General features: G+C 36.4%; 1 protein-coding gene across 1 annotated transcript in view; it reads left to right on the forward strand.

Annotated features, from left to right (window-relative positions):
• Positions 1-493: 493 nt before the first annotated feature.
• Positions 494-17,782, forward strand: part of xpo4 (exportin 4) — a 34,826-nt gene continuing 17,537 nt past the window's right edge. The window contains 8 exon segments of the mRNA XM_082175584.1: positions 494-520; positions 524-598; positions 5,507-5,612; positions 6,830-6,971; positions 7,142-7,280; positions 9,788-9,904; positions 10,431-10,583; positions 14,985-15,098. Coding sequence (XP_082031710.1) covers positions 500-520; positions 524-598; positions 5,507-5,612; positions 6,830-6,971; positions 7,142-7,280; positions 9,788-9,904; positions 10,431-10,583; positions 14,985-15,098 — 867 coding nt within the window. The 5' untranslated portion in view covers positions 494-499.

Below are 17,782 nucleotides of genomic sequence, written 5' to 3' on the forward strand. Positions count from 1 at the left end.
AGAGAGAGAGAGAGAGAGAGAGAATTTTCCACCAGTTAAGGAGTAATAAAGACCAGTATTACTTAAGACCAGTAATAAAACAACTTTTTCAAATCTCCTCTATAGCCATGTAGTGGTTTCATTGAGCCATCCAAATAATAAAATACACCTGCACACTTAATTGGGTTTTTTTTAGGGAATAAATATGTTTTCAGTTTTATACATGGCCTATTAAGATAAACACAAAAAAGCAATTACTATTGATAGTGAAATTGATAGTGCTTTCCAAAAGTTCAAGTGTGTGCAGATCAAATGCAAATTCCATCAAATGAAAAACAAGAAATTCGTGAATTAATAAAAATATAAGTCAAATAATACCTTAGTTACAACAGAATGAGCAAAAGGTATAACATCCAGTGAGTGCCATATCATGTATTACATAACCTGTAAGGGGGCATCAGAGCTGTCTGCCAAAAAGTGCCCGTAAACTCACTGGCCCGAAGTGCGGCTTAATCCCACAATGCAGTGCATGGCGCGTCACTGAAGAACGACCATGATGGCGGCGGTCGGTGCACCAGAAGTGATTTCACAGCTGGAAAGCGCTGCCAAAGTTTTAATGGTGAGCATTTCGCCGCTGTTTTCACGTCTCTGTCAGTGTGCTGTTAGCTCTGTGTGGGGGTTCACTCTGAGGGGCTCTTGCTGGTCGTCAGTTAGCGGGGAAAGTCTCGATAAACGAGGAGCGGTGCGTGGCGCAGTGCTCGACTCACTCCATCCCGCAGAAGCCCAGCGCAGCCACCATCACCTTCATCATCACCATCTTCTTCTTCTTCATCATCATAATAGCACCACTCTGGTGACACAGTCAGTGTATATAATGATCGCTGTGAGCTCAGGTGATTTGTCTCAGAGGCCTAGTTTGATCCTCCAGCCTTGTAAAAGCGCGCTGGATGAGTTGAAGTGTGTCTGCTGGAGTTTCTCCATCAGCTGCTGTAGTTTCACACGCTGTTGATTCAGCCGCATGTTTGCTCAAGCACATGTTTAGCAAAGCTTCAGGGGACCAGATCAACTTTGAGCTTATTATTGATATCATAGTAACACCATATCCTTCATTTTCTGCCGTTAAAAGAGTTGATTAGTTACACTGCTGGAAGTTGAGAGCAGGACATGTGTAGTTAGGTGATGGCCTGTGCAGTTCACTAGCAGTGTCTCTCAACCTGGTGGTTACCCGACTAGCATCATACGGACAGAATAACACGAGCATTGAGCTGTGTGTGGTTGTGTTACTGCATTGTTAAAATCTCATGGCAGTCTCATTCATAAGTACTTATGAAATAAGACTGAAAATTCGTTTTTGATTTTCAATGCAGAGTTTCAAGTTGGTGAAATAGTTTGGCGCTAATACTCTGTGAAGCTTTTAGTCCAGTGTTTTGATTTTAATTTCACATTTAAAACATTTTAGTGGTATTGCAGACTAGTTTTTAATAGATGATATCGGTATTTAGAGTAGAGATCTTGTATGGCATCAAATTGTTTATTAAATGAGCTGTTTACTTTACACTATAAACTTGCTTCATTAAATGTGTGAATAAATGCAATTATTATAAAGCGAGTGCATTATAAATTGACAAGGCTGTGGGTGAATTTTGGTAATAACACCAGGAACAGCTTTAGCTTCTGTTGAACGAGTAGGGATGGTTAGCGACCTATGGCGATCATCTCAAACTGCTATCTTCTTGAAAATAGTTTTCATACTGTTTTAGTAACAGTGTAAAACCTTTTTGGCAAGGTTGGCAAGATTTTTTTTTATTTGATCAAAAATACAGTAAAAGCGGTAATAAATAGCTGTTGTTTTCTATGTATATTTATTGTATAATGTAATTTATTCCTGTGATCAAAGCAGAATTTTCAGCATCATTACTCCAGTGTCACATGATCCTTTAGAAAATCATTCTAATATGCTGATTTGATGCTCATTTCATATTATCATCAATGTTTAATATTTTTGTGGAAAACGTGATTGCATATTTTCAGAATGCATTGATGAACAAAGTTTTATGTGAAATAGAAACTGTAGAGAAATTGAAACTTTACTGTCACGTTTGATCAATTTAATGCATCATTTTTGTTTACAAATATATATATATATTTTTTAAATGCTACTGACCCCAAACTTTTGAACTGTATTGTGCTTAAATGTGTATAATTATTTATTGTAACTGGAAGGATCACCTGTTTTAAATTGATTGAATGCCCTCTGTATATCATCATAATATGTTGGGGTTATGAGCAGCCAGCTTGTTGTCTTTCACTTTTTTTGGTTTACTGCCTTCCTTTTTCCTGATTTTTTCATAAAATTACTAAAATACTGTAAACATATTTTGGCTGCCATCAGGTTTAATCTTAAGGCTGCAATTAATTTATAGACCTTTGTAGTAGGAGTGATCCTGACATTATATCTTAATTATTCATAGTTTTTTAATCTCTTGATAATTCTCTCCATTCATCTTGCCCGAAGCCTGACCAGTCCACCGTTGAACTGAGTAGATTAGTGGTTATGAAGTCAGGAGACTCTAGATTTTGTCATGGTTATTTTTTAGATACCTGAAAGGTCAGTCATTAAAAGTGGAGATCAGGTATTAATTTGTTATAGAGCCCTGATCATCAGTCAGACTCACTGATGTCACTGCAGTCATGTTTATGCATACTAATAATCACTAAAGGGTGCTAGATAGTAGGTGTATCATTAAAGTGTAGTATCACTACACTTTCATCACAGTATTAAATCAATACATTGATGAATTCATTTCAATTATCCTACTAATGTGTTAATTTATAATTGAGACCGGCAAGATGGCTAGAACACATTTTTAGGCATGTATGGGTAAAAAACATTCATATAAACATTCTATTTGCAAAAATAAACCCTGATATATAGCTAATGCTATGATAATTTTGAATTTAGCAATTACTGACATGTCATATATACGTTCATATCAGCCTGTCCAAAGAACAAATGTCCCGCTGTGTTGAATAATTCTCCATATTCTTGACATATCCATATTACAGATCCTTTTGCTGCTTGTTTTCTTTAAGGGTTCCATCAATCGCTCTTCGTGATCATACTGAACATCACTGTGTGATTAAATGACATTGTGTTGATGACGTTAAATAAGAGGCTTTAGAATGAGCCACACATATGCCTGTCGGTGCTTTTAGGAATCACTGTGCTGTTGGTTTTTGTCTACTAGGGATCAAACCACCTTTAAAGAAGTTCCTTCAGTATCTGTATGAAGTTGAATGTGTTAAAACCCTAAATTAAATGCAGAAGAGAATTTTATTTTAAACAAACACCCATTGACCCATCGTCACCACATCTGACTGTGACTTGTGCGTCAGCTCGGTTAAAAGTGAATGTCATACTGAAAAAGCAAGTAGATTAGCTTGTTATAGCCTTAATATTTTGTACAACTGGGCATTTAGCTACAGTTAATATTGATTAATATTGACATGCATGGATTCAGCCTGGTTCTGATGCTGCTGAAGCCATCATCAAGAGCTAAGCAATCAATATACACAGTAGGCAGAAAGGCTGGTGACCAGAAACAGTTAAATAGAACACAAATATAGGTACAGGACCTGCTATGTCTGCCATGTTGAGCTGCTTCAAAAGAACAGTAGATCATGACATTAAAGCTTTTCATGATTGGGGTTAGGTGACTAAATCAGGGGTTTCAGTGGTTTCAGACACCTTGGCGTATATCGTTTTTATTTATTTATTGAGTGTTACATTTTATCCTGACCTGTAATAACAAGCATAGTACACACTTTTAATTATTAAAATAATTAAACAATTAAAAATAGTTTTGTTATTTGAAATAAAATACAAATTTAACTGAAATAAGTTTAAGTTGAAGCATTAAAAATTACTAACTGGAAATAACTAATACTTAAATAAAAAAAAAGCTAAAAAAAATGTAAAAAGCATGACAAAATTGCTAAAAAATTTAAATAACTGAAAATACAAATTAAGGCTAATATTAAGAATATATAACTATTTTAATAATTAAAAGTGTGTACTATTCTCGTTATTACAGGTCAGGATAAAATGTAACACTCAATAAATATATATAGCCTATAAAATATTCTTTGAATTTCTACATTTGAATTTTTTCCACACAAATTTGTTTGTGATCAAATGATCGCAAGTGGAACCTGCAGTACAGCTGTAGCACACCTGTTGTAGAACACCTGTTGTGGACCACTGGACTACATTCTTGTTAATGTTGATGTTTCCATGGCATCAGACCAGATTGAAACCGTGGAGCTAATGAAGCAGAAGTTTGCAGAATTCACAAGAGTTGATTGGGTCTAATCACTGTTATTCTTGTAGCCTAGGCTAATAGGCTTCAACTGGCAGATGATATTTTATATTTGTGTTAGAGTAGTGTCAGATTTTTCCAATGCCTCCTGGTGGTACTCAAGAATAGGTCTGCAGTTGTTGTACAGTCTGACATCAGTCCTGTGGCTCTCATGCTGCGAAGGGTTGATCTGTGGAAAATGTTTCTGTTCTGCAGCTTGTGTGCATTTTATGTGCCTGGTGATGCGCGTCAGGTGATCTCTCTGTGTGTGTGTGTGTGTGTGTGTGTGTGTGTGTCTGAGAAAGTATGCCCTCTTCTCTCTCTAGTCTGGTTACTATGAGGTGGATGACTGCTGTGCTGTAATTAGGAATGGAATGTGATGTTTAATGCTATGACTCAAGTGTGTGATGCGTTCACAGGGCAGACCAGACTGGGTGTGTTCATATGTGTATTGTGCGTTGCTTCAATGGTCATCACTCATCACTGAGAACAGAAAAGCTTATTTTTGTCATCACTGTTGGAGGCTCTTGTACCATTTTGTCAGTGACCTGTTATGATTATGAAATGCTTGCCATTTAGACTGGTGTAGTATTTCTCATTTTGTTGAGACTAAAAGACACTAAAGAACTATTGGAAAACTAAATAAATACAATATAGACTATCGTTCAAATGTTTGGGATCAGATGTTTTTCCTTTTTTTATTTAATACTTTATTTAGCAAAGACGCATTAAATTGATCAAAAATGACTGTAAAGACATTTAAGATGTTACAAAAGATTTCTATTTCAAATAATTGCTGTTCTTTTGAAAAAAAATCAAATTAAGCAGCATAACTGTTTGGAACATTGATAGTAAGAAATGTGAATCTGCATAGAATGATTTCTGAAGGATCATGTGACACTGAAGACTGGAGTATTATTTCAGTGTCATAGTATTCGTTTTTTTTACTGTATTTTTGATCAAGTAAATGCAGTCTTGCTGAGCAGAAGTGACTATAACAATTTAAATAAAGATAAATTGTAATAAAAATTTCTAATTTATTGAAATGCTTAGAGATGGATATGACCAAAATCTAAAATTTCTTTAGCTCATGTGTGATATTTGATATTGACCAGTGTAACATGTTCAAGCACACAAACGTTTAACCCCTCCTATGAATGTGTTTACAGGCACCGCCGTCCATGGTCAGCACAGAACAGAGGCAGCATGCAGAGCACATATTCCTGTCCTTCAGGAAGTCAAAATCCCCCTTTGCTGTCTGCAAACACATCCTCGGTGAGTCTCCGCTCTCAGACCTGACAGACACTGCAACTAGTACTGACTCTTCTGTGTTGTTGCTGGCGGATGAATACAGTCATATGCGCGCACAGTACAAAGTACCCATGTGAACTGCGAGGTCAGTGCTGACAATAAATGCAAAGAAACAGTTTGTAATAATAACTTATCCTATTTATTCATGAAATAAATAAAATAACCACTGTCAGGACATATCATTAAAAAAAGTGCTTAAAACTATTTTATATTTTAAAATCTGTACATTTATATGTAAAACCTCACTGAGTGACATTTGAAAAATTAGTAATAAAATTAACAACAAAGTGACACATTACATAGAAAAGGTGGCAGGTCTATTATATTGCATTTACACTTCAAGACTTTATGCATAGATAAGTTGACGTAACAGTCTTTGTTCTTTCCATTGCTATGGTTTTCACTGTCAATCGGAGTCAATCGTTGGTTGTCAATCCAGAAACTTTGCAATGTGTAGTTGGCAGCATGAAAAATATATATTATTTACACAAAGCGAGTGAAAATCACTGCCATTATAATCACTGAAGCTGACATATACATATACTTCAGGTAATTACTCGAGGTAAACAAAGCTGCACTCTTGCGAAAATCTCTTGTTGACATTGTGTTTATATAATGAAAGGGTTTGCAATCATGCAGAACTCGCACTGAAAAAAAACTGGCATTTTGAGTGGTGTTGAGCGGATTCTTACTTAAACGCATCTGATTGGCCATTGCATTCATGCGCTCAACAAATAGGTCTGTGACATACAAAATACCTTTTGCTGTCGTATTAATAGTTCATACATTTTTAGCATGTAAAAGGCCCTTTAATATAACTTTAAAAACGTCCTTCAGATCATTGTACACGTTATTTTGTTGTGAAATAAAAAAAATAAAAAATTTATGAAGTAAAAATTACTTTTATAATGTTAGTAATATTTAGTAAGATGAACAATTACTGGACTGAAGCAATGTTTATTTGTACATCTCTCAATCTCTCTCTTACAAACTATCAGAATTTCATCTCATGTTTAGGCTATACAAACATCAGCAATTGCCTCTGAATAAACTGCCTCTGAATAGACGTTTTTTTCCCTTTTCCCCCCAACTTTGCTTAGAGTGTAAAATAATGTTGTAAGGGCAAATAATGAATGAATAAATAATAATAATAAATGAATGTTGTCTTTCTTTCTCCTCAGAGACTAGTAAAGTGGACTATGTGTTGTTCCAGGCAGCCACAGCCATCATGGAGGCTGTGGTTAGAGAATGGATCCTTCTGGAGAAGAACAGCATTGAGTCCCTCAGAACATTCCTCCTCACCTACGTCTTACAGAGACCAAAGTAAGTGTGTGAATGAACATGAAAGTGTGACAACATACGATTGTACCTCTGGATAACTTCTGAAACCCATCTGTGGTATAGCCTATATTTGGCTTGGCTCAGTAAAGCGTATTGTGTAACTGTATTGTAGTGTTACTGAAGTGTGTAAATCTCTTTCTGCTTCACTGCAGTCTGCAGAAGTACGTTCGAGAGCAGATCCTGTTAGCAGTAGCGGTAATAGTGAAGAGAGGCTCTCTCGACAAATCCATCAACTGTAAGAGCATCTTCCATGAGGTCAGCCAGCTCATCAGCAGCGGCAACCCCACAGTGGTAAGACTTGCGTATCACATGGATGAAAGCCGTGAGAGTTTACTGCGATATCAAACTAGAATTCAGCAAAGGCTCATTAAATGTTGTATGCAAATGATTCCTTCAGTTAATAACATTAATGGTAGTCTTCTACTTGAAAATACTTGAATGCTTAGCCAGGTCTTGGCAAACATCGCATAACATCAATTATATTTATGACCACAGCTTTCACTCTAGGGATTTTGTATATGAGGCTAAATTATAATAATAATTTTTTTATTAACCGCTTTATAGCTATTTGAATTAATAACATTAACAAACATGAATTCAAATAGTTTTATTAATAGAATTTCATATGTACATTCATATTTGAAAGTTCAGAAACATATTTCATAACAGATATGCATTTACTTAATATCTAGTCAGGTTTTGGAAATTAGTGAATACATTAAGTCATCAATTTCTCTGTAGCCTATACAGTATATATATATAATACAGTCAAGCCTGAAATTATTCATACCCCTGGCAAATTCTGACTTAAAGTTACTTTTATTCAACCAGCAAGTTTTTTTCTTGATTAGAAATGACACAGGCGTCTCCCAGAAGATAAGACGATGTACAAGAGGCATCATTGTGGAAAAAATTATTACTCGTCTTTTATTTATTTTTGAACAAAAAGTGGCATGTCCAAAATTATTCATACCCATCTCAATAATCAATAGAAAAGCCTTTATTGGCTATTACAGCAATCAAACGCTTGCTATAATTGCTGACCAGCTTTTTGCATGTCTCCACTGGTATTTTTGCCCATTCATCTTTAGCGATGAGCTCCAACTCTTTCAGGTTGGAGGGTCTCCTTGCCATCACCCTGATCTTTAGCTCCCTCCACAGATTCTCAATGGGATTTAAGTCAGAACTCTGGCTGGGCCACTACAAAACGTTAATGTTTTTGTCTGCTAACCATTTCTTCACCACTTTTGCTGTGTGTTTTGGGTCGTTGTCGTGCTGAAATGTCCACTGGTCCCCAAGGCCAAGTTTCTCAGCTGACTGCCTGATGTTGTTATTGAGAATTTTGATGTATTTCTCCTTTTTCATGGTGCCGTTTACTGTGATTAGGTTCCCTGATCCACCGGCTGAAAAACAACCCCAAAACATTAGGTTCCCACCACCATGTTTGACAGTGGGGATGGTGTTCTTAGGGTTGAAGGCTTCTCCTTTTTTACGCCAAATGAAGGCTACATCATTGTGGCCAAACAATACAATTTTTGTTTCATCTGACCATAAAACAGTAGACCAGAAGTCTTCTTTGTCCAGATGTGCATTTGCAAAGGCCAAGCGGGCTTTTGTGTGCTTTATCTGGAGAAGTGGTGTCCTCCTTGGTCTGCGTCCGTTGAACCCAGCGGTGTGCAGTGTCCGTTGGGACTGTCTGCCTTGAGATGTTGCCACCAGCAGAGCCCAGATTTATCAGGATGGCCTTGATGGTGATCCTTAGATAATTTTTTACCTCTCTCACTATCCTCCTGGCCAGCACAGGTGTCACTTTTAGCTTCCGACCACGTCCTCTGAGATTTTTCACAGTGTGGAACGTCTTGTTTTTTTTAATAATACTTTGCACTGTAGCCACTGGAACTTCAAAACATTTAGATATGGTCTTACAGCCCTTTCCTGACTTGTGAGCAGCCGCAGGTCCTCAGTGAGCTCCTTTGTCTTTGCTATGACTGTCCACAAACCAACAGCAGGGAGCTTCTGTTTTTCACCTGTTGAGTTGATTAAAACAGCTGTTCCCAATGAATCAGGGTAATTAGGATGCTTTAGAACAGCTTGGACTATTTGGAATGGTATAGATCTTTGGATTTTCCCATAGACTGTGACAGTTTGCAAAGGGTATGAATAATTTTGGACATGCCACTTTTTTGTTCAAATGTAAATAAAAGATGAGTAATAATTTTTTCCACAATGATGCCTCTTGTACATCGTCTTATCTTCTGGGAGACGCCTGTGTCATTTCTAATCAAGAAAACACTTGGTGGTTGAAAAAAAGTAACTTTAAGTCAGAATTTGCTTGACTATATACATATATTTTTTTACTTTGTTTAAAAAATCAATATGGCAATAAAAAAAAAATCAATAAACATCAATCATATGACATATGACCAGTGTGCCCCTAAACATGTATTTGTTTGAGTGCTTCTAAACAAAAATGTTTTCAAAAAATAGAGTACACACTGTTTCCTGCAGAGGGCGCTCCAGTTTCATGTTTTAAATTAGTCCAATTTTAGGTAATAGATTCAATATGTGGTGAAACAAATGCCTAGTCATGACTCATGATTGCACTTTATACAGCAAAAATGAAGCCATTGGAAAACGTTTGGCCTTGTTTAATCTTTTTTAGTGTCAATATTGATTGAAATAAATATTTTAAGTTTCTGAATAAGTGTGTAGGATATGTTTCCTAAGATATTTAACCCATTTTGGCTTGATGGGAAATGAAGTTGTGTCACTGTGCATGTCGGTATCTGTCCTGCTAGCAAACACTGGCCTGCTCCATCCTGACGGCTCTGTTGAGTGAGTTCTCCAGCTCCAGTAAGACCAGTAACATCGGCCTCAGTATGGAGTTCCACGGGAGCTGCAAGCGCATCTTTCAGGTCTGTCCTTCCCTCCCAATTATTCTCGTTGTGTCTTTTTGATATCAGGTGTATAGACCCAGGGCTAGCTGTTACATTTGTATGTTAACCTGTAATACTAGGCAAAAATATAATGTGAAAAAGTGAACCTGAAGCAGTGTTATATTAGTATCATTGATATACTATTATAGCTTTTGTTAATATTTTGAATTGGATTTTATTATATTTTCTGTTTTCTTTCATTTTAAAGTTTTAGTAATATTGTGTGTTTTTGGCGTTTTCATTATTTTTAAATGTATATAGTTTTAATTCATTTTAATTTATTAGTTGTAGTTTATTTAGCTTTAGTTATTTTTTGTATTTCAAGTATACATATACACACACAATTTAGGAAATATTACTATTTTAATTGTTTTTGAAAAAAAAGTCTCATGCTCATCAAGCCTGCATTTATTTGATCAAAAATACAGAAATAACAGCAATATTGTGAAATATTATTACAAATTAAAATGATGATTTTCTATTTTAATATATTTTAAAATATAAGGAGGATGACCTCATGCAGATCTTCATGCTCACTATGGAGGTCCTGCAGGAGTTTAGTCGGAGGGAGAACCTCAACGCTCAGATGTCCTGTGTGTTCCAACGCTACCTTGCACTGGCCAATCAAGTGCTCAGCTGGAACTTTCTTCCACCCAATCATATCCTTTCATAAAGTTACTTATTTATATTTGTGTGCTTATGTTTGTAGCCATGACTTTTTCACTTTTAATTTAGAGGAAAATTGAGAGAGGTGATGCAGGCTAGATTTGTGTCCCTGGGAGCATAAGGGAACGCTAGACCTGGGATGAAGCTGCAAATGTTTTAGAGGCACAAGGGTTAAGAAAGAAAATTAACTGTGACTTATTTTTGGATTAATAATAGACAAGCTATAATGTGATAATCATTCTCAACCTTCTTAGCAGTTCTCGCAAAATTATCGAGCACACCGAACCGGATCCAGGCACAGTTCTTTTTGCTCTTTGAAAAACTAACTTTTTCCGATCATGAAAAAAGTTCACCTGCTTGAAGCCACAAATTTAGAGGAATTAGAAAGTATTTCCCAGAGTTTCATTCTTTTAATATATTCACATCAATTTTAAAGGTCTGGTTTTCTTGCCTCACCGTAGTTTTACTTCTGCCTTCGTGTGTCATTTTCTTTTGCTGTTAGCATGTGCTTGTGTTAGTCCTAAATCATGAGTTGTGATTGATGGTGCGCGTGCGTCTGTGTGTGTTTTAGCTCTGTGAGGTGTTAATCCCACTCAGGCTGACTTTGTGTCTCTGTGTCTCTTTAAAGAGATCTGAGCTGGCGTCTATGCCAACCAGGGTCACATATCACTTACAAAGGAGGCCTGTGCCAAGCCCTTATCGTGCTCAATAAGTGTGCCTTTAAACACACAGCTCATTGAGTGCTGGGGTGGAATGTCGGGCGGCCATTTGTGCATTGATGTGTTTGCATAGTTTCAAGTCATATTAATTGCCCATTGGGTGCTGGAGGGGTAGATAGTTCTATGATACCAAGAGCACATTTGTTAAGGACACAGAGAGGACAGAATGTGTGAGTTTATTAGTGGATATTTATAAAATTGACTAGCCTGAGTTGTGTTAATGAGTGTCTAATTAAAGCACCATTTTAAATGTAAAAGAATAAAGAATTGGATATATATTAGTAACAATATATCATTTTATAATAATTAATTTTAAAATAATTTAAAATAACCATTTTCTATTATAATATGTTGCAAAATGTAATTTATTCCTGTGATGGCAAAGCTGAATTTTCAGCGTCATTACATTAGTCTTCAGTGTCACATGATCCTTCAAAAATCATTCTAATATGCTGAATCAAATTTTTTTTATTATGTTATTATAATATTGTTAAAAACAGTTTTTTTAAACTTTTTTTAAATCCTTCAGGATTCTTTTCTGATTAGTAAGTTCAAAATAACATTTATTTTAAACTGAACACTTGTAACCTTATAAATGTCTTTACTGTCTCTTTTGATTAATTGAATGCATTCTTGCTAAAAAAAGATTCAAAAGCCAAACATTTGAACGTAATTGTATTGTATATAAAATATTTTATATTAAATTATCTTATTATATATTTTATATTTATAAATTTTATATACTGTAACTGTACATGTAATATATATTTATATTTTGCATTTTCAAGACCATCTTGACCCATCGTGTGTGTGTGTGTGTGTGTGTGTGTGTGTGTGTGTGTGTGTGTTCCTGACAGCCGCTTAGACTCTGCTTTCCTCAAAGTGCCGCCATCTCTCAGTAGTCAAGGCCATGGCATGCGTGTCATTTGTCCACGACACACTCCCACTTGACGCATGTACATTTTTCATGTACATGTTTGCGTGATTCTTAAACGTGATTCCCCTCAGTGTCTGAAGTACTGCGTGTCTGTCCATGGCCCTAGTGACCCTGGGCCGAGTTGGGGCCAGGCTTCGAGTCGGTCAGGTGCTTTGAATGAAAGAGAGAGATGACAGATGGCTGTGTGCCAGCCCTCATCTCTGACACACATGCACAAGTGAGGAGAGCTTTGTAAGGCCACCGTCCCGTGCCCGATGACGGGGAGAAGGGCGTCCATGGGGCTGTGAGGGGAATCTTAAGAGGGAGGATGTGATACTCAGGCTTCCTAATATCCTTGGATCCCACCTCTGCTCTCTGGCACTGGGAAGCTCCCAACACTCTCATAATCATTATGTTCGTTGAATACTTCCTGACTGATGCAGTCCTGAGCTAAACGCACAACATTTTCAGCTCCCATTCAGCTGCAACTTCACAGCACTATCACACTTCAGTGTCCACTTTTGTTTAATGGACCTGGCCAATATATCAGCCAGGCTATCATTAATCTATACAGGGCTGCAAATATACATGTGTTCAGTCATTTTGTGACGAGGAAGGAGTATCTTGCTGACACAGACCAGTTCCTACTAAATTACGCCTATGGTTGCCACAATTGGATTTTGTGACACGTCACACTGGTGTTTTTAGGAAGCCAAACAATTTGAATTTAAAAATAATAATAATTTCTTCTTCCTCTTTTTCTTCTCATCATCAAATCTATGTGTCTAAACACATCAAATCTAAACACATATGAGCTTTCTCTCATATGTGACACACCATAAGTACAGAACAGATAAATGTTAAATCTTTCCATCTGAAAGGCCATGTATAGCTCTGTGAATATAGTGTGTGCGTATGAAAGCAAAAAAATAAAAAAAATTCAATAAAAAAAGACAATAGTTATTTTAAATTATAATAAAATTTCACGATATTACTATTTTAACGTTTTTTTTATCAAATAAATGCAGCATTTGTTAGAATAAGAGACTTCTTACTGACTTCAAACTTGAACAGTAGAGGATATTCAACAGATATGTAGGATAAACATTTACCATATTGAAAGGGCTTTGCACTCTGTGTATATATATATATATTAGTTTAAGTTTTGGATATACACGTGCAAGAATGCGTCTTTGGCTGTTGCATCACATCTCATGCTGTTTTCTCAGCATCTTACACCATGAGTGTTTTTCATTCATTGTGTCAAGTTTACAATAGTTCAACTTTTAAAAACACATCTTGAGACTGCTGCCTTTTGTGGTATTTTTTTTTTATTCTTTTTTTTTTAGCTAAGTCTAGCTGTGTTTGAACACTATAACATGTCCTTTGTGAATGCCCCCTGAGAGACTCATCCTTGTGGTCATGACCTCTGGCTAGTTGATTCCTGACAAGTAGTTTTGCACATCTCTGGTTGAGGTCGTCATGTGTTTCGTGTCTTCAGCAGCTGGGACGAGGACTGGTGGAAACGAGTCATGTGCGTTTATGAGTAAGCCAGGCTTGGGTTTCAGGAGGTCATATCTTTAGTCACCCTCCCTGTTTTTCATACGCTCGCACACTTTTCCAGCAATAGCTCCAAGTGACATTAAATGACCGGCTGGTTTATCCCCTGTCAGTGCTCGTTGGCGTCCCTCCGTCAGTCAGTCTCTCCCTCCTGCGCTCATGTGGCAGGCTGCTATCAGCCCGCTGGTGGTCAGCACACAAGCTCCAGCCACTCTCTCTTGAGGCCCATTCTCTCCTCCGCACGGGTCACACAGAGTTCTCCTTTTCTATTTTTAAGAGGCCATAAAGTCAGGTCTGCTCAGGACGGACTCAGGCAGAAGGGATGTAACACACTCCAGCACACTAGTCAAACACCTGGCACTTCCTTGTGTTTGCATAGTGAATTCATAGGTGAGTCGCCACGTATTTGTGTAATGTAAGATAATTTGCTTTGATATTTGCAGCGATCATTTCAATTCACATTTATTTGAATAGCGCTTTTCACAATACATATAGTTTCAAAGCAGCTTTACAGAAAATGCATGTCTACATTACAATTTAGAATGATCTGTTGTCAGAGTTATGGATTTCAGAAATGTACATATACAAATCACACAGTTAGCTAACAATGCATTCATTTAAGGCAGAAACAATGAGCTCATTGAAGTAATGAATACATGTTGTTAACAACATGATTAGGATCTAGCAGGAGAATTTAGCATAGGTGCATGTTGATTTAGAGTTAGCTATGTATATGGCAGGCATGAGCAGAAACTGTAATGTGTGTGTGTGCGTGTGAGCGAGAGAGCACTTGCATTTGTCTGCTGGGAGTGACTGTGGGTCCGGCCCAGAGGAATGCGTGGCCTTTGCCGGTAACTGGCTTTGATCAGACATTCCTGTGGGAGCCTTTTCTCTCTCTCTCTTTCTCCTCCTCTCATTTTGTCGTTCCCCCCCCATCACTTTTCCCAGTGGGCTACATATGGAAAGGGGGAGATTTTGAGGTAAACATTTAGTGGGAGGGGACAGCACGATTGAACAGTAGGAACGGTGCCGCTGTAGAAGAGCGATAGAGAAAGAGCTGTAGAAAACAGCCGCTGGGAAATTCTCTGCATCAGTTTTCCACGCTCCTCTTAGTGTAGACCAGGAGGAACAGCCAGAAAGAAGTGACAGAAATACAAGGGTCTTTGAAAGGTCTGTTCTGTCCTTAACTGAGGTGTCACTGGGGAGGCACTACATTGCCATGTTCGAAGCGACTCAGAATGTCATGCTCAAGCCAACCGATTCCTGGAGGGAAACTCTTCTTGACCACAGAGTAATGGACCTTTTCTTCACTGTGAGTACCACCTGCTTTTTTTTTTACACCTTTTTTTCCCCCCTCTTTTCTTATCATGTCATTGCTCATTCATTACCTGCGTTCTCATCGTTTATTCCTCATGTTCTCTCTTCCTGCTTTTATTTTCTTTCAAATAATTGTCTTTAACCGCTGATGTTGTGACCATATGACACGGCAGCAGACAGTATTAAATGATCGATATTGAGCAGATGTAGAGGCACATTTATATTTAAATGAGCTGCAGTTTGTTTTGCGGTGAGTAAACTCTCATTATCTTGTTGCCTTAGAAACAGGGGTCAAAGACACAGTCCAGGCTGGTCTTTGTGAAGATTTGAGGAAAAAAAAAATGTAAAGTAAAAATATGCACAAAAAATCACATGTATTTATTTTAGTATATAGGTGTGCGTATCTATTAAAATAAAATCTATCTGTCTATCACAATAAAAGTTTTGGCTCAGTAAGATCTTTTAATGTTTTTGAAGTCTGTTATGCTCACCTAAAATAATAATAATAATAATAATAATAATAATAATATTGGGATATAATATTAAAATCGAAAACTATATGTGTGGAAACCATGATAAAATGTTTTTTGTTTCTTTGATTAGAAAGTTCAAAAGAACAGCATTTAGTTGAAATAGAAATGTTTTGTAACATTAACATATTTACTGTCACTTTTGATCAATTTAATGCATCCTTGCTAAATAAAAATGATTAATTTCTTTAAAATAAAAACCTTTATTGACCCTAAACTTTTCAATGGTAGGGTGTATGGTACAGTATATATGATGACTTTCAGCACTTGTGTATACATGTGAATTTGCGCTCTTCATCTGAAACCGAATCTTTTGGTGACACAACTGTCCCAGGGCAAACCATTTTCCAACTATTATGTTTGTGTGAGTTGCTCACGGCAATAATGACACCATTACAAGGAAAAATGTGACGTAATAAGGTAATAAATAATTGTATTTCTCCACTGAAATGTTATTAAGATATGCATGAATACTGATCCAGTGCTGTTAGAATTGTACAAAGTAGCAAATCTGTTATGACCAATATTTAACTTATACCATCATTATCCATAGTTTCTTTTTGATTTTACTGTTCAGTTTTAGATGGCTGATTAAGATTACCAGTCAAGAGCAGTGAATGTTTTTTTTTCTTCTCGTTAATATTGTTTGATTAGTATTCCCCAATTACCCATTTTATTTGCATATTTGATCTGCTGAATGAAATAAGTCCTTTCTTTGTGCTCTATAATTAAAGCAGCATATATTTTAGACTATTATCTCCAGAAGATCATGTGTTATGCATGCATTCTGCACGGTACACCTTCAAGTCATTATAAATTCAGTCTAATGGGTCATTACATCTCACAGAACTAATGCCTGTGAGACTCCGGTCGTGATGTGTGGAACAATTCCGTCAGGTTACCCTCGGCATCAGTGATGCATATGCCAAATAGCGTTCCGCTCTTACTCCATTACCATTGCACGGTTTCCCTGAGGCATCTGCTGCCAAATAATGCTCTACTTTCCACCATCCGTCTCGGGTGGTTTCTACAGCCTGATTAGATGTTACTTTCCTTCACTCTGCTGCTCAGGAATGAGTCTACAAGGTGCCAATATGCTGCTCCATCATTCATGCCTTTTCTGAGAGGAGGCTGCAATCTGTAAACTGGCGACAAACTGTGCACCCGTCTTAACAAGGGTCAGTCTGTTGACCTGGAGGTCAAGGGCTGTTCAAACATAAGTGTCTCATTTGTCTTTTATGGGATTTGCTGTTATGGGTTTGAAGCGTACTGAAATACCAGATATATATGCTTGATTTTTCACGTGTACCGGTATGTTGGATTCTAAAATTTATTTGCGCATTATTTCTTTTTATTTCCTTTTTAAATGTTAGTATACTTGATAGTCATCTAAAATATAAAGAATAAAAAAATTAAATCCAACGTTTTTTTATTTGATTAAGAGTTTAACTGTTTTAATATAACAAACATATAAATATACTGTTATCAAGAACTAAGGAAAGTTAATCAGTATTCTGGCTATTTATATTTAACTTTGAAATTAAAGTATGTTACTGTTGTACAAAAGTGATTTTAAATTGTCTGTGTTGTAAAATATGAAAACATCCAATATGGCAAATACTTATATGCAATGCTAAAAACATTAAATTAATGATGCATTAAATTGATCAGAAGTAAAAGTATAGAAAGACATTTATAATGGTACAAAATATTTCTATGTCAAAAAGAATGCTGTTCTTTTGAACTTTCAACGAATCCTGAAAAAAAATTATTAAGGTTTTGCTCTATAATATTAAGTAGCACAACACTGATAATAAGATCGGTTTCTTGAGCAACAAATCTTCTTATTAGACTGATTTCTGAAGGATCATGTGACACTGAAGACTGGAGTAATAATGCTGAAAATTCAGCTTTGCCATCACAGGAATAAATTACATTTCAAAATATGATTAAAATAGGTATTTTAAATTGCAATCATATTTTACAATATTACTGTTTGTACTGTATTTTTGATCAAATAAATGCAGCCTTGGTGAGCATAAGAGACTTCTTTCAAAAACACAAAAAATTTACGATTCCAAACTTTTGAATGGTAGTGTAAATATTGGCTTCTTGAAACTTTTATTGACCGTACAATATAGAATAGGTG

Source organism: Leuciscus leuciscus (assembly GCF_965113295.1).
Source record: "Leuciscus leuciscus genome assembly, chromosome: 7".
Taxonomy (NCBI): domain Eukaryota; kingdom Metazoa; phylum Chordata; class Actinopteri; order Cypriniformes; family Leuciscidae; genus Leuciscus; species Leuciscus leuciscus.